This window comes from Pseudophryne corroboree, chromosome 9, assembly GCF_028390025.1.
Source record: "Pseudophryne corroboree isolate aPseCor3 chromosome 9, aPseCor3.hap2, whole genome shotgun sequence".
NCBI classification, from domain to species: Eukaryota; Metazoa; Chordata; class Amphibia; order Anura; family Myobatrachidae; genus Pseudophryne; species Pseudophryne corroboree.
In genome coordinates this window covers 408,132,301-408,150,200 of record NC_086452.1, presented here as the reverse complement: position 1 = coordinate 408,150,200, position 17,900 = coordinate 408,132,301, and the positions used below count along the sequence as shown (strand labels likewise).

The window sequence follows — 17,900 nt, the reverse complement described above, 5'->3', positions numbered from 1 at the left end:
GTGAGGGGTGTGCCGGGATCATGGCAGAGTGGAGGGAGACCCCTCTGGGATCCTTCTGCCGGCGGGGGCAGGTCCGTACAGTGAGCAATTCTGTTGCTTATGGCGCCTTGCTGGCTGGTAGTCTATGTGTCAGGGTACTCTTGTATAGGTCGGTGCCTGATGCCAGAGTCCCTGGCTGTCAATCATGGAGATTGGAACAGATTGGCAGCTGGGCAGTTTGGGAAAAATGCCGGATGGCATGCCTGTGAAAACGGGCCTAGGGAGAACACTGTATCCAATTATATATATACACATACATACATACATACATACATACATACACACTTTTTTGTGTTGTAACAAGTACAAAGTAATAATTTACTTAAATTTGCAAGGGTCTGTACTTGGGCCACCACTGTACAACATATTTATCAATGACATAGAAATAGGCCTGGAAAGCACAGTGTCAATCTTTGCAGATGATACTTAACGGTGTGAGGTAATTAATTCGGTAATAGATGTGGAGACTCTGCAGAATGACTTATCTAAACTTGAAATCTGGGGGTCTAAATGGAGAATGAGGTTCAATATAGAAAAATGCAAAGTTATGCAAAGTTACTTTGGGACTAAAAACAAACTTGCATCCTACACATTAAATGGGGAAAATCTAAGGGTAACAGTATTGGAAAAAGATTTGGGGGTACTCATTGATAATAGGCTTAATAACCGTATACAATGTCAAAGCGCAGTAAAGAAGGCAAGTAAGGTGTTAGCGTGCATAAAACAGGGTATTGAGACAAGGGACGAGAGTGTAATCCTGCCGCTGTACAAATCATTGGTACGTCCACACCTGGAATATTGTGTTCAATTTTGGGCACCACATTATAAAAAAGATATCTGTGAACTCAAAGGGGTTCAAATGCGAGCTACTAAATTGATTAAAGGGCTAGAGGGACTGGATTACGAAGAAAGGCTTACTAGGTTGAATATGTATACACTGGAAAAGAGACGTCTAAGAGGAGACATTATTAATATTTTCAAATGTGAAAAGGGACATTACAAAGAGTTATCAGAGGAATTATTTATTAAAAACACAGTTTAGGACATGTGGGCACTCGCTGAGGCTAGAGGAGAGAAAATTCCGTAAGCAACGTAGGAAAGGGTTCTTCACTGTTAGGGCAATAAGAATTTGGAATCCCTGCCAGAGAAGTTGGTAATGGCGGACTCTGTAAATACATTTAAAAACGGATTGGATACATTTCTGACTGAAAAAGATATCAAAGGGTACAGCATTTAAAATATTGACATTGATAATCTGGGAGGAACATGATTTATAGTTGTTAACTAGACCTAAAACATTACTTCAGCAGGGACATTATAATGAACTCAGCTAATACAGAACACAGGCAGAACCCGATGGGCATTTTGCCTCTTTTCAACCTCATTAACTATATTACTGTGTTTTAATTTTATGCTTGTCCTTTATAGCTGTGAACTTTTATCTATCACCACATGTAACTATAATAACGGAAAACCACTGCATTATACTCTTATTTACAGAGATTCTCTCCCACACATCACCCACTAGAGAACGCCCCATAAATACATGAGGTTATCAGAGCAATCAGTGCAACTTGGGGGAATTCACCCTATCTGGAGAAAAGATCAACGCGAACCAACCATAAATTATGGAAACCACTTTCTCAGCTCTATAATCCCATGACTGTTACCAGACGAGGGAAGCTGCCATATGGAGGCACAGGGTACTTACTCTTCCTTTTTCCACCAGATTAGTTATCATAACAATAATTCCAGTGTTTTGCTCCCAAATCATCCTCCAAAAGTCTTCAAAAGTCGACTTTAAAGGTCCCTGGGCTGCGATGTAGGCCTTTGCTTTGTTGTAGCCCTTCAAAGACAAGCAAACACAAAATGAAAAGCTGCCTTGTGGCAAACAAATTAATTATTTAACGAGAAGAAAAAGAGAAATATCTTTTATGGACTGAATGCATGATACAAGCTGTCCTTTTGATACAAATAAAAAAATAAAAAAGAAATATATATATAGATGGATACAACATGAAAAAAAAATTATATTACAAGACATTTCATGATCATTGCAAGTAGCAGTCTAAGCTGAAGGAAGACAACTTACATCAACGTAATTGGCATTAATGTAGTCACTGTGCTTTGAGTCCTTGCCGGGGAAAGGCCTCAGTTTCACCCGACTGTGATCGTCTGGAAACAGAAAACCCCAAAAATTAACTTACTGTAAATGATGAGTTGACACCAAGAGTATCAACATTTTCCTTTTAATAATCTAGCAGTTCCACCGGAGCCTCTGTTATTCACTTCACTGCCCTATAAATTATCAATTAGGAATTCAATAGAGTTCTGTGTGAATGCTAAGAGGTTTTACTGCCGAAATCACAAACGATGAAGCTTCAGTTTGTTGAGATCATTATGTATCAGCACTGTTGCTATCTGTATCATCGTCTTACAGTACTGTAGCACCAGTGACCCCCACAGGTTATATAAATGCACTACACTCCATCAAACCAAAATGTGTGCAGACCTACGCATAACAAATATTTTTCTCTGACGTCCTAGTGGATGCTGGGTACTCCGTAAGGACCATGGGGTATAGACGGACTCCGCAGGAGACTGGGCACTCTTAAAAGAAAGATTAGGTACTATATCTGGTGTGCACTGGCTCCTCCCTCTATGCCCCTCCTCCAGACCTCAGTTAGTATCTGTGCCCGGCCAGAGCTGGATGCACCCTAGGGGCTCTCCTGAGCTTCCTAGAAAAGAAAGTATTTGTTAGGTTTTTTATTTTCAGTGAGATCTGCTGGCAACAGACTCACTGCTACGTGGGACTGAGGGGAGAGAAGCGAACCTACCTGCTTGCAGCTAGTTTGGGCTTCTAAGGCTACTGGACACCATTAGCTCCAGAGGGATCGAACACAGGCCCAGTCCTCGGTCGTCCAGTCCCGGAGCCGCGCCGCCGTCCCCCTTGCAGAGCCAGAAGAACGAAGAGAAGTTGAAAATCGGCGGCTGAAGACTCCGGTCTTCATTAAGGTAGCGCACAGCACTGCAGCTGTGCGCCATTGCTCCCTTAGCACACCACACACTCCGGTCACTGATGGGTGCAGGGCGCTGGGGGGGGGGCGCCCTGGGCAGCAATTAGATTACCTTACTTGGCGAAAAGCACATAATACAGTCTGATAAACTGTATATGTGCATTAACCCCCGCCATTAAAGTACATAAAAGGACAGAAGCCCGCCGCTGAGGGGGCCGGGCCTTCTTCCTCAGCACACCGGCGCCATTTTCTCTTCACAGCTCAGCTGGAAGGAAGCTCCCCAGGCTCTCCCCTGCAGTATCCTGGTACACAAAGGGTAAAAAAGAGAGGGGGGGGGGGCACATAAATTTAGGCGCAAAACTGTGTATATAAGCTGCTATAGGGGAAAAATCACTCAGTATAGTGTACATCCCTGTATTATATAGCGCTGTGGTGTGTGCTGGCATACTCTCTCTCTGTCTCTCCAAAGGGCCTGGTGGGGGAACTGTCTTCAAATAGAGCATCCCCTGTGTGTGTGGTGTGTCGGTACGCGTGTGTCGACATGTCTGAGGTAAAAGGCTCCTCTAAGGAGGTGATAGAGCGAATAAGTATGTGGGAGGGTGTCTCCGTCAACAACGCCAACACCTGTTTGGATATGTGCAAGTACTGAGGTAAAATTATTGCACAAAAGGTTAGGGAACAGAAAGGAAATCTACCCTGGTCTGTCCCTATGTCACAGAGTCCTTCAGAGTCTCTCTATGTTCACTATCCAAAATAACAAAGCATCGACACGGAGTTTAACTCCACTGTCGACTACGATAATGCAAAGTTACAGCCAAGAGGGCTAAAAGATATTCAATATATGATTATTGGAATAAAAGATGATTTGCATATCACTGATGACTCATCTGTCCCTGACACGAGAGTACACGTTAAGGGGAAGAATGCTGAGGTAAATTTCCCTCCCCTCATGAGGAAAAAGAGCGGGAATCTCCAGACAAGAGACGGCAGCTTCCCACAAGAGAATTCTCAGGCTGTATCCTTTCCCCACTAGGGCCAGGATGTGTTGAGAATCTTCCCCTTGAGTGTCCTGTTTGCACTAGCTATTCTCAGGGATCCTGCAGATAGTGTGCACATTCTAGTATACTACCCAGACCGGCGATTGTGTCGGCATGGGTTTATAGCGCTGTGGCAGCGTGGACAGGTACCTTATCAGCAGAGATTGAGACCCTAGTATGCATATAAATATTTTAAGATGCTGTCTTAAGTGATAGATATATAATTATAAAGCATGCCCAAAGGGACATGAGTATACTGGGTCCTAGAGACAAAAGCTATGTCGATTTCTGCTTGACGTGTCCTGTAGAATATACATTGGACAGATGATGCCGACTTAAGAGGCATATGGAAGGCTGAGGATTGTGTGGAGAAAGGTTCTCGGGCCTGGTCTCCACAGTTATAGCTGGTAATTCTGATATTTTGCCTTATATTCCTGCACAGCCTAGGAAAGCACGACATTATTAAATGCAGCTTTTCGAATAAAGAAACAAGAAAGCCTGAGGTGCGTCCTTTCTTGTCAGAGCCGGGGGCAGAGGAAAGAAGCTGTACAACACAGCTAGTCCCCAGGAACAGAAGTCCTCCCCGGCCTCTACAAAAATCCACCGCATGTCGCTGGGGCTCCACAGGCGGAGCTAGGCCCGGTGGGGACACGCCTTCGTAAGTTCAGCCACAAGTGGGTTCACTCCCTGTTAGATCCCTGGGCAATAGAAATTGTATCGCAGGGATACAGGCTGGACTGTGAGAAGATGCCCCCTCACCGAGGACCCGGCGGGCTTCCCCCCAAGAGAGGGAGCCAGTGTTAACTGCAATTCGTAAATTGTATCTTCAACAGGTGGTGGTCAAGGGTCCCCTCCTTCAACAAGAGGGTGTTATTATTCGACCATGTTATAATCCCGAAACCAGACGGTTCGGTTAGACCCATATTGAATTAAAATCCCTGAACATATACCTGAAAAGGTTCAGGTTCAAGATGGAATCGCTAAGAGCGATCATTGCATGCCTGAAATGAATCAGGACATAAGGGATGCATACCTTCGTGTCCCCATTTATCCACCTCATCAGGCGTATCTCAGAATTGCGGTACGGGATTGTCATTACCACCTTCTCTGGAAGTGAAACGGCAACACGACTGGATTCTATATATTCCAAAGTCGCAGTTGGTTCCTACAGCTCATCTGCCTCGCCTAGGCATGATCCTAGACACAGACCAGAAAAGGGTTTATCTCCCGATAGAGAGAGCTCAGGAGCTCATGACACTGGTCAGGAATCCATTGAAAACCCAAAACAGGTGTCAGTGCATCACTGCACTCGAGTCCTGGGAAGGATGATGGCATCATACGAGGCCATCCCCTTCGGCTGGTTCCATGCAAGGACAATGGAACTTACTGGACAAGTGGTCCGGATCACATCTTCAGATGCATCGGTTAATCACCCTATCCCCCAGGGCCAGGGTGTCTCTCCTGTGGTGGCTGCGGAGTGCTCACCTTCTCGAGGGCCGCAGATTCGGCATTCAGGACTGGGTCCTGGTGACCACAGATGCAAGCCTCCGAGGGTGGGGGGCAGTTACACAGGGAAGAAAATTCCGAGGTTTGTGGTCAAGCCAACAGACTTGCCTTCACATCAATATCCTGGAACTAAGGGCCATATACAACGCCCTAAGTCAAGCGGAGTTCCTGCTTCGCGACCAACCGGTTCTGATCCAGTCAGACCGCAGGGGCTCATGTAAACCGCCAGGGCGGCACAAGGAGCAGGGTGGAGAGGGTAGAAGCCACCAGAATTCTTCGCTGGGCGGAGAATCAAGTAAGCGCACTGTCAGCAGTGTTCATTCCGGGAGTGGACACGACCTCCACCCTGGAAAGTGGTGACTTCATCAGGAAGTCTTCACGCAGTTTTGCAAATTGATGGAAACTGCCTCAGGTGGACTACATGGCGTCCCACCTCAATAAAAAGATAAAAAAAGGTTTTACGCTGGGTCAAGGGACTCTCAGGCGATAGCTGTGGTCGCACTAGTAACACCGTGGGTGTTCCAGTCGGTCTATATATTCCCTCCTCTTCCTCTCAGACCCAAGGGCTGAGAATTGTAATAAACGGAGGAGTGTGAACAATATTCTTTGCTCCGGATTGGCCAAGAAGGACTCGGTACCCGGAACTGCAAGAAATGCTCTCAGAGGACCCATGGCCTCTGCCTCTCAGTCAGGACATGTTGCAACAGAGACCCTGTCTGATCCAAGACTTACCGCGGCTGCGTTGGACGGCATGGCGGTTGAACACCGGATCCTAGCGGAAAAGGGCATTCCGGATGCAGTTATTCCTACGCTGATAAAGGCTAGTAAAGACGTGACAGCAAGACTTTTTTCACTGTATATGGCGAAAATAGGTTGCTTGGTGTGTGGCCGGGAAGGCCCTACAGAGGAATTCCAGGGGGGTCGATTCCTGCACTTCCTACAGTCAGGAGTGACTATGGGCCTAAAATTAGGATCCATAAAGGCCAAGATTTCGGCCCTATCCCTTTTTCTCTCAAAAAGAACTGGCTTCACTGCCTGAAGTTCGGACGTTGTTACAGGGGTGCTGCATATTCAGCCCCTTTTGTGCCTCCAGTGGCACCTTGGGATCTTAACGTGTGTTGGATTCCTAAAATCCCACTGGTTTGAGCCACTTAAGACCGTGGAGCTAAAATATCTCACGTGGAAAGTGGTCATGATTTTGGCCTTAGCTTGGACTAGGCGTGTGTCAGAATTGGCGGCTTTGTCATGTAAAAGCCCATATCTGATCTTCCATATGGAAAGGGCAGAATGGAGGACTCGTCCCCAATTTCTCCCTAAGGTGGTATCATCGTTTCATTTGAACCAACCTATTGTGGTGCCTGCGGCTACTAGGGACTTGGAGGATTCCAAGTTGCTGGACGTAGTCCGGGCCCTGAAACTTTATGTTTCCAGGACGGCTAGAGTCAGAAAAACTGACTCGCTATTTATCCTGCATGCACCCAACAAGCTGGGTGCTCCTGCTTCAAAGCAGACTATTGCTTGCTGGATCTGTAGCACCATTCAGCTTGCACATTCTGCGGCTGGACTGCCGCATCCTAAATCAGTAAAAGCCCATTCCACGAGGAAGGTGGGCTCTTCTTGGGCGGCTGCCCGAGGGGTCTCGGCTTTACAACTTTGCCGAGCTGCTACTTGGTCGGGTTCAAACACTTTTGCAAAATTCTACAAGTTTGATACGCTGGCTGAGGAGGACCTTGAGTTGCTCATTCGGTGCTGCAGAGTCATCCGCACTCTCCCGCCCGTTTGGGAGCTTTGGTATAATCCCCATGGTCCTTACGGAGTACCCAGCATCCACTAGGACGTCAGAGAAAATAAGAATTTACTCACCGGTAATTCTATTTCTCGTAGTCCGTAGTGGATGCTGGGAGCCCGTCCCAAGTGCGGACTCTCTGCAATACATGTATATAGTTATTGCTTCACTAAAGGGTTATTGTATGAGCCATCTGTTGAGAGAGGCTCAGTTATTGTTCATACTGTTAACTGGGTATAGTTATCACGAGTTGTACGGTGTGATTGGTGTGGCTGGTATGAGTCTTACCCTGGATTCCAAATCCTTTCCTAGTAATGTCAGCACTTCCGGGCACAGTTTCCCTAACTGAGGTCTGGAGGAGGGGCATAGAGGGACGAGCCAGTGCACACCAGATATAGTACCTAATCTTTCTTTTAAGAGTGCCCAGTCTCCTGCGGAGCCCGTCTATACCCCATGGTCCTTACGGAGTACCCAGCATCCACTACGGACTACGAGAAATAGAATTACCGGTGAGTAAATTCTTATTATCTTCTGCTAACCAGGCAAAGGGTTTCCTAGAGGAGGCTGCCATGACATGAGGTAAGTAGAACCCCCATCATCTCCATCCTAATCTCAAATGGCACACTTTTGTGTTACGTGGCATTACAGTCAGCGAGGTTTGATGACGAAGTTGCTCCTGCAAAGGACTCTGGGGGAGATTTTATCAAATCTTGGAGGGAGATAAAGTACCAATCAGCATTTGACAGGCTGTGCTAAAAAAATGACAGAAGCGTATTGGTTGGTACTTCATCTCTCACCCAAAATTAGATTAATCTCCCCCATTTTCCCATAAACCACTTGAGGTAAAACAGTGGTTAGCGGCAACTAAAACAAAAAACGCTCTAAATGAAACTAAGCACAATAAGTGGGCAGCATGGTAGCACAATGGTCAGCTTGCTGCCTCACAGAACTTGGGTTCAATTCCCAACAAGGTCCTGTGTGGAGTGTGTATTCTCTCCCCATAATCCAAAAGCACACTGGTTGGTTAGATAGACTTCTGACAAAAACCAAAATAAAAAATAACCCTAGTGTATATGTATGTGTACATGCAGTAAGGAATATAGGGGGAGACTTATCAAGTGCGGTGAGAGTAAAAGTAGAGAGGGATAAAGTACCAACCAATCAGGTCCTGACATTTTTCAAACACAGCCTGTAACATGACAGGAGCCGATTGGTTAGTACAGTACTTTATCTCCTTTCTCGTTTTGATAAATCTCCAAAGATTTTAAACTCTACTGGGACAGGGACTAATGTGAATGATTAAATATTCTCTGAAAACCTCTGCAGAATATGTGTGCGCTATATAACGGTTAATAATAATCTAAAATCCAAATTGATCCAATATGTAGAGATAATGCAACATTCACAAATCTATATGGAAATGTCCGTAAGCCGTGCCACAAAAACATATAGAGGGTTACCTACAATGCATGTTATTATAAGCTATTACCGTAACTCCTCATCCATTTTAGGCTGTTAGAGACTCAATGGAGTGTCCTTTAAAAGCATTACAGACAGCAAGCTTGAAGCCTGAAACCTCTCCATGGACAAATCCTTCTCGCACAAACCTTAAGTGCTGCGCCTGAGCGTTTTATTACATGTACTTTTGTAAATGGTAAGAACAGATCTGATATATAAAGTAACCACAGCACGGGATTAGCAACACAAATGACAGAATGAGCAAAATTTAGGACACTTTTTGTTATACTGTGCAGAACATCGCAGCATTTAGAAAACAAAAAGTATGGAATATTTAGGGTAAGTGAGGAGGGGAAAAGGTATCAGGTGGATATGCAGATACGTTCTGAATCTCAACAATCAATATGTAGACATGCATTTAGGTCAGCATGGTTAAAATGCCGACACATTCAAAATGTTGACATTTGACATGCCACCACCAAAATGTCGACATATAGGTTTTTTGTTGATTTTTAGGGTTAGGTATAGGCTAAAAAAATAATAATACATATATATGTCGACATTCTGAATGTGTCAACATTTTAGCCATGCCAACCTAACTGAAGAGCTAATTGCATATCTACATAGCGAATGTTGACCTAATAACCTAATATGGACAAGTCCCCTGGGAAAAGTATATCTTTAACAGTAGCCACCGAAACCCCTTTGGTTTTCTCATTATGAAACAGTACGGAAATGAAGAGAACACAACGCTAGCTAAAGTCAGACTCTGCTACCATTCCACGTTCCACACAGCCCAGAATGAATATTACACATTTCTAATTTACTTTCAATCAGTGGAAATTGGAGCTGAAATGTGTAGCAGCAGCTAATTAACATTTAATACTGTGTGCGGAACAGTGTTGGGAACAAACATCCACACATTTGGCGAAGACGCTTGGAACACACGCTGGCTTTTCTCCCTCTGTAACAATGGAGTGTGTCTGGAAAACGTGCAATGATGAAATATTCCTTTGCAGATAAAGGAATAAGCTGCGGCAGAGGGAAACGCGCATGTCGTGGCTGGAGAGATAACGAGACCTATTAATGTGGAGAACGTTTGGGGGGACTCACATGCTACAATGTTGATATATCTGTTTTTGTGTTTGTTATCCGGGTGGTTGGAATGTTCCGCCGTGATGTTCATGTCTGAAGTACAACGCTGAACTTCCTACAGGGGGACAAAATGAAAACATGTCAATATTTAAAGGCGATCTATTATTTTACACATCTACAGGGCTAAAAGTCGATTATATTCTCTTGCAAACCTTAAATGTATTGACCCGGTAGTTCCCAAACTTCTTGGAATCACGGCGCCCTACAGTATCAGAATTTTTTTCATGGCACTCCTAGGCCAAATGTTTATATGTCATCCTGAGATTCAGTTACGTGGTGACGGATAGGGTTAGTTTCTGTTTGGCCACCTATTGTATGATTAGAAACACTGTTTTTTCTAGCAATTGGACCATGAATAATTTCACTTGGTCCCGGACCACCAACCCAGAGCCTTCCTGCAATTACCCAGAGACATCCTGTTTAGGAACCAGTGCATTAACCTAAAACCATCTGTGCCTCACAGGATCTTATATTCCCTCTTCTGAAGCCAGTTCACACTACCGGCTATTTATCCCCCTCAATATACCAATTGTAAAGTTATACGGAATGTGCTGTTTTATATAAATAAATATTATAGCCCAACTTTACTGTAGTCATATTTCCACTTGAAAGACTGGAAACATCAAAAGATCCTTCTAAAATAGGACTATTGGGATTTATTAAATCGCTAAACGGGCTACAGTCCTGCAACACTCCACATTGTTCCAGGTACCTTTTAGTAGATCCAGACTTACTGGTTAAGGTTGGCCAGCCACTACCCATCAGTAGGTATGATGGAACATGTGCATACATGAAAGAAACCTTTTAGGAGCAGCAGCGGAGCCTACGTTTTACCGCATGCGCACAAAGAAACAAATCAGCTTCTAGGGACTGCATCGGCTGCAGCCCTTAGAAGCCCGGTAAGGCTGGCGGAACGGCAGGGGAGTGGCTTCTCATTGGAAGTACTTTCCGCTATCGCAGTCTGGGCTGGCAGTCTCAGAGGGAGAAAATATTTCCCTATGGGACTGACTGTCCGGTGTACGATTAGCAGAAAAGTGCTTACAATGGGAAGCCAGTTCACTCACAGCTTACTTTTTAATTTAATAGTGTTATTTTGATAATTACTGTGATGTGGGTGAATATGATCTGTAAACGAGGTCCGGCATGAATTGATAGCACGTCCCCCCCAACCCTTATTCTCTAGTCCATGCCATGTTTTTTTTTTTTTTTTTGCCTTGTATTGTCCAATAATATGTAATTTTACATTTACTATAACACTGATCTGTCATATTTTACTGTCACAGTGTGTATATCCTGCAAGGTGCTGCAGAAACTTTGCGGTGCTGTAAAAAATAAAGGATAATAATAATAGCTATTGACCAAAAATGCACAGTCTTCGGGTAATTAATGGCACATGGTATATGGCTTAATTTGGTGGGTAATCCTGAATGTGTGAGAGTTACCATTTCTAGTACTATTTTAAAACGATAATTTAAGACATTGGAAAGAGATTGTGTAGTCTAATTCAGCTATCTAGGTCTAGAAAACACAAATCTGGGTGTGGATCATTGGGTCGACAGTAACTAGGTCGACAATCATTAGGTCGACACCTATTGGGCGACAGTGACTAGGTCGACACTTGAAATAGGTAGACGCCTGAAATAGGTCGACACAGAAAAAGGTCGACAGGAGTTTAAAGAAAAAAAATGGTGTCGTTATCTTAGTAAAGTGGCCGTGAACCCCAATTAGTGAACCGTGCCCCCTTTGCATGTCGAGCGACTCCGCTACTGCTTCGGTCGGCACAGGTTACTATTCCCAATCGTAAAGTATGAAAAAGTAACAAATAAAAAAAATGTGAAAAAAATCATGTCGACCTTTTCACGTGTCGACATTTGCCATGTCGACCTAATGCATGTTGACCAATAGTGGTCGACCTAAGTGTTGTCTACCTAAAGACCGGAGACCCACAAATCCTGTTACTGCTACTTACATAACACATAGCAGAGAGTAAACAAATATCTAGAAAGAACTTGCTGAAAGCACACTATACACTAGCAGATCTCACAGAGGCCACTTCATATTCTATCGCTAAGTGTATTTCTCTTACGTCCTAGAGGATGCTGGGGACTCCAAAAAGACCATGGGGTATAGACGGGATCCGCAGGAGCTTGGGCACACTGAAAAGACTTAAACTGGGTGTGAACTGGCTCCTCCCTCTATGCCCCTCCTCCAGACCCCAGTTAGACTTTGTGCCCAGGACTGACTGGACACTCACTAGGGGAGCTCTCCTGAGTTTCTCTAGAAAATACTTTTGTTAGGTTTTTTATTTTCAGGGAGACCTGCTGGCTACAGGCTCCCTGCATCGTGGGACTGAGGGGAGAGAAGCAGGACGTACTTCTTCTTAGTTAAGGGCTCTGCTTCTCGGCTACTGGACACCATTAGCTCCAGAGGGTCTGATCACTTGGTGCGCCTAGCTGCTTGTTCCCAGAGCCGCGCCGTCAATCCCCTCACAGAAGCCAGAAGAAAGAAGTCGGGTGAGTATGAGAAGAACAGAAGACATCAGGACGGCAGAAGACTTCAGTAACCAGGTACAGCGCAGCGGTAACGCTGCGCTCCATGCTCCCACACACTTTCACCAACGGCACTCACAGGGTGCTGGGGGCGCCCTGGGCAGCATGTTACTGAGGTTCGGGGACCGGCAGAAGGCTTTTCGGTGCCTCAGCACCGTTTCTCAAACCCCTGCCGGCATCTTTTCATTTTCAAATTTGGCGGGCCGAAGCGCGCCGGGAAGGGGCGGAGCTTCGTCCCGTGGCTCACAGCGCCATCTTCTCCTTCAACACGCGGCTGTGGTGCATTTTATTATTATTATTTAAGCAGGGCTGGGTACATATATCTTTTGACGGGATATATGGGCGCTGGGATGTGAGTTGGCATACTCCCTCTGTGTCCTCTATCTGGGCGTCATTGTGGGACTGTCACCTAGCTGAGACGTTCTGTGTGTATCTGTGTGTCGGAGGCTGAATGTTATTCACCAGAGGAGGTTATTGGGGGAGCAGATGCGGGGCTAGATTTGGGCCCGTCGGCGCAGCCGACACCTGATTTACTTGCATTGTTAAGTACGATAAATACGAATGTAGCTTCTTTATCAAAGAGGTTAGATAAGTCTGAGTCACAGACGCAGGTGTGGAAAAAGTCCATGGAAGAGGCTTTGTCTCAGGTGCAGACCACATCCGGGTCGAAAAAGCGGCCATTTACTCAAGTGGTAGATACTGATACCGACACGGACTCTGATTCGGAGGTCGATTTCACTGAGGCTGCTTTACATCCACGATTAGTTAAGAGTATTCAGTACATGATTGTGGCTATAAAAGATGTTTTACACATTTCTGAGGAACCTGCGGTACAGGAAACAAGGATTTGCTTGATCAAGGGAAAAAAGCCCGAGGTGAAGTTTCCCCCCTCTCATGAAATGAATACTCTTTGTGAAAAGGCTTGGGAGTCGCCGGACAAGAGGTGGCAGATTCCCAAGAGGATTTACATGGCGTATCCTTTCCCCTCTGATGACAGGGAAAAATGGGAGGCGTCTCCAAATGTTGACAAAGGTCTATCTCGTTTATCTAAGAAAGTGGCGCTTCCGTCTCCTGACACGGCAGCTCTCAAAGATCCGGCGGATCGCAAGCTGGAGACGTCTCTGAAGTCCATTTTCGCTAATTCGGGTGCGTTGCTCAGACCTGCTGTGGCGTCGGTATGGGTGAGTAGTGCTAAATGGGCTGAGAATTTAGCTAATGATATGGATACCCTTGATAAAGATAATGTTCTTTTGACTCTTGGTTATATCAAGGACACTGCAGATTACCTGAAGGATGCGGCGAGGGATGTTTGTATCTCGTTTATCTAAGAAAGTGGCGCTTCCGTCTCCTGACACGGCAGCTCTCAAAGATCCGGCGGATCGCAAGCTGGAGACGTCTCTGAAGTCCATTTTCGCTAATTCGGGTGCGTTGCTCAGACCTGCTGTGGCGTCGGTATGGGTGAGTAGTGCTATTGCTAAATGGGCTGAGAATTTAGCTAATGATATGGATACCCTTGATAAAGATAATGTTCTTTTGACTCTTGGTTATATCAAGGACACTGCAGATTACCTGAAGGATGCGGCGAGGGATGTTTGTCTCTTGGGATCAAGAGCTAATGCCATGTCGATATCGGCCAGGAGGGCGTTGTGGATCCATCAATGGAATGCTGATGCCGACTCCAAGAGAGCTATGGAAGCTTTACCCTTCAAAGGTACTGTCTTGTTTGGGGACGGCTTGGCTGACCTGGTCTCTACCGCGACTGCGGGCAAGTCCTCTTTTCTTCCTTATGTTCCCACACAACAGAAAAAGGCACCACATCAGCAGATGCAGTCCTTTCGTCACAATAAATACAGACGTGGAAAAGGTTCGTCCTTCCTCGCTTCAAAAGGTAGAGGAAGAGGAAGGAAGCCGCCTGCAGTGTCAGGCGCCCAGGACCAAAAGTCCTCCCCTGCCTCTACCAAGTCCACCGCATGACGCTGGGGCTTCCCTGGGGTTGTCCGGACTGGTGGGGGGCTGTCTGCGAATATTCAGTCAGGTCTGGATTCAATCAGACCTGGATCCTTGGGTCCTAGAGATTGTGTCTCAGGGATACAAGCTGGAGTTTCGGGAGATGCCCCCTCACCGGTTCTTCATTTCGGCCTTACCAGTGGCTCTTCCGGACAGGGAGGTGGTGCTGGCAGCGATACAAAAATTGTGTCTACAAAGGGTCATTGTTCCCGTTCCCTCGTCCCAACGGGGGGAGGGGTTCTACTCGAGCCTCTTTGTTGTGCCGAAACCGGACGGTTCGGTCAGACCAATTCTGAATCTAAAATCCCTCAATCCATACTTGAAAGTTTTCAAGTTCAAGATGGAATCTCTTCGAGCTGTAATTGCCAGCCTGGAAGGGGGGGGGGAGTTTATGGCGTCAGTCGACATAAAGGATGCCTACTTACACGTCCCGATATATCCTTCGCATCAGGCCTTCCTCAGGTTTGCGATACAGGATTCTCATTACCAATTCCAGACGTTGCCGTTTGGGCTTTCCTCGGCTCCGAGGATTTTCACCAAAGTCATGGCGGAAATGATGGTTCTCCTTCGCAAACAAGGGGTTACAATTATCCCGTACTTGGACGATCTCCTGATAAAGGCGAGGTCCAAGGAACGGTTGCTGAGAAGTATACATTTGTCACTGTCGGTTCTGCGACAGCACGGTTGGGTACTCAATTTGCCAAAATCTCAGTTGATTCCGACCACTCGGCTGCCTTTTCTGGGCATGATTCTGGACACGGATTTACAGAGAGTATTTCTTCCAGAAGAAAAAGCTCTGGAACTGCAGACGATGGTCAGGGAACTTCTGAGGCCGACGAGTGTGTCAATCCATCACTGTACTCGGGTTCTGGGGAAAATGGTTGCGGCGTACGAAGCCATTATGTTTGGCAGGTTTCATGGCCGGGTGTTTCAGTGGGACTTGCTGAGCAAATGGTCCGGGTCTCACCTGCACATGCACCGGAAGATAAGTCTATCTCCCAGAGCCAGAATTTCTCTCCTGTGGTGGCTACAAACTCATCACCTCCTGGGGGGACGCCGGTTCGGTATCCAGGATTGGGTACTTCTGACAACAGATGCAAGTCTCCGGGGCTGGGGCGCAGTCACCCAAGGAAGAAACTTCCAGGGGAAATGGTCGCTCCAGGAAGCTTGTCTCCACATAAATGTTCTCGAGTTGAGAGCCATTTACAACGGCCTGCTACAAGCAAGAAGCCTTCTTCAGGGTCGACCTGTCCTGGTACAGTCACACAACATCACAGCGGTGGCACATAAAAACCGTCAAGGCGGAACAAGGAGCAGAGCGGCAATGGCGGAGGCCACAAGAATCCTTCGCTGGGCGGAACAACACGTGAGCGCTCTGTCAGCAGTCTTCCTACCGGGAGTGGACAACTGGGAAGCAAATTTCCTCAGCAGACACGATCTCCATCCGGGAGAGTGGGCTCTTCACCAAGAGGTATTTGCAGAGGTGACAAAACGTTGGGGAATTCCGTTGATCGACATGATGGCGTCTCGTCTCAACAAGAAGCTCCCGAGATATTGTTCCAGGTCAAGGGACCCCCAAGCCAGTGCAGTGGACGCCCTGGTGTCTCCGTGGGTGTTCCAGTCGGTGTATGTGTTCCTTCCACTTCCTCTCATTCCAAAGGTACTGGGGAACATTCGACGAGCAAGGGTTCAGGCGATTCTAGTCGTTCCAGATTGGCCAAGAAGGGCCTGGTACCCGAATCTTCAGGAATTACTGGTGGAAGATCCTTGGCCGCTTCCTCTAAGAGAGGACCTGTTGTTACAGGGTCCATGCGTGTTTCCAGACTTACCGCGGCTGCATTTGACAGCATGGAGGTTGAGCGCCAAATCTTAGCTCGTAAGGGTATTCCCGGGGAGGTCATTCCCACTCTCATTAAGGCTAGGAAGGAGGTTACAGCGAAACATTATCACCGTATTTGGAGAAAGTATGTTTCCTGGTGTGAGTCTAAAATGGCTCCTGCGGAAGATTTTCACTTGGGTCGCTTTCTCCACTTTTTGCAGGCGGGAGTAGATGCAGGCCTGAAATTAGGCTCCATCAAAGTGCATATTTCGGCTTTGTCTATTTTCTTTAAAAAATAATTAGCTGTCCTCCCAGAGGTTCAGACTTTTGTGAAAGGAGTAATGCATATCAACCCTCCGTTTGTGCCTCCTGTAGCTCCATGGGAGCTGGATGTGGTCTTACGGTTTCTCATGTCTTCCTGGTTTGAACCTTTGCGTAAGGTTGAGTTGAAATTTCTCACTTGGAAGGTAGTTATGCTGTTGGCGCTGGCGTCTGCCAGGCGAGTGTCAGAGTTGGTGGCCTTATCTCATAAGAGCCCGTACTTGATTTTTCATTCGGATAGGGCGGAATTGAGGACTCGTCAACAATTTCTGCCGAAGGTGGTTTCTTCATTTCACATTAACCAACCTATTGTGGTCCCGGTGGCTACGGAGGCTGTGGCGATTCCAAAATCTCTGGATGTTGTGAGAGCTTTGAAGATCTACGTCACTAGGACAGCTGTTGCCAGAAAAACTGAGGCGCTGTTTGTCTTGTATGCTTCCAACAAAATTGGTCATCCTGCTTCAAAACAGACTATTGCACGCTGGATTTGTAGTACGATTCAGCAGGCTCATTCTTCGGCCGGGCTACCAGTGCCGAAGTCAGTAAAAGCCCATTCTACCAGGAAAGTGGGCTCATCTTTAGCAGCTGCCCGAGGCGTCTCGGCGTTGCAGCTTTGACGAGCAGCTACTTGGTCGGGTTCAAACACTTTTGCTAAGTTTTATAAGTTTGATACCCTGCCTGATGAGGACCTTGCGTTTGCTCAGTCGGTGCTGCAGAGTCGTCCGCACTCTCCCGCCCGTTCTGGAGCTTTGGTATAAACCCCATGGTCCTTTTGGAGTCCCCAGCATCCTCTAGGACGTAAGAGAAAATAGTATTTTGGTACTTACCGGTAAATCCTTTTCTCCTAGTCCGTAGAGGATGCTGGGCGCCCATCCCAGTGCGGACTATTACTTGCAGTGTTTTCTTGCTGGTAAAATTAGTTTATACACGGGTTGTGTATTTCTTGTTTTCAGCTTGTTGCTGTTGTTACTTCATACTGTTATCTGGTTTACTGTTACTCCGGTTGTATGGTATGTTTGTGGTGTTGGCTGGTATGTTTGTAGCCCTTAGTTTAAACAAAAATCCTTTCCTCGAAATGTCCGTCTCTCCTGGGCACAGTTCCTATAACTGGGGTCTGGAGGAGGGGCATAGAGGGAGGAGCCAGTTCACACCCAGTTTAAGTTTTTTCAGTGTGCCCAAGCTCCTGCGGATCCCGTCTATACCCCA

General features: G+C 46.3%; 1 protein-coding gene and 1 long non-coding RNA gene across 5 annotated transcripts in view; one reads left to right on the top strand and one right to left on the bottom strand.

The window, feature by feature from the left end:
- Positions 1 to 17,900, bottom strand: part of PTPRG (protein tyrosine phosphatase receptor type G) — a 733,410-nt gene that overhangs the window by 53,057 nt on the left and 662,453 nt on the right. For all 4 annotated transcript variants that reach the window (XM_063940902.1, XM_063940899.1, XM_063940900.1 and 1 more), the window contains 3 exons: positions 9,957 to 10,053; positions 2,132 to 2,214; positions 1,751 to 1,885 (listed from right to left, as the gene is read on the bottom strand). In XM_063940902.1, coding sequence (XP_063796972.1) covers positions 1,751 to 1,885; positions 2,132 to 2,214; positions 9,957 to 10,053 — 315 coding nt within the window. The remainder of the gene's footprint in view (positions 1 to 1,750; positions 1,886 to 2,131; positions 2,215 to 9,956; positions 10,054 to 17,900) is intronic.
- LOC134958353 (uncharacterized) overlaps positions 1 to 17,900 on the top strand; it is a 73,603-nt gene that overhangs the window by 28,147 nt on the left and 27,556 nt on the right. The window lies entirely within an intron of this gene.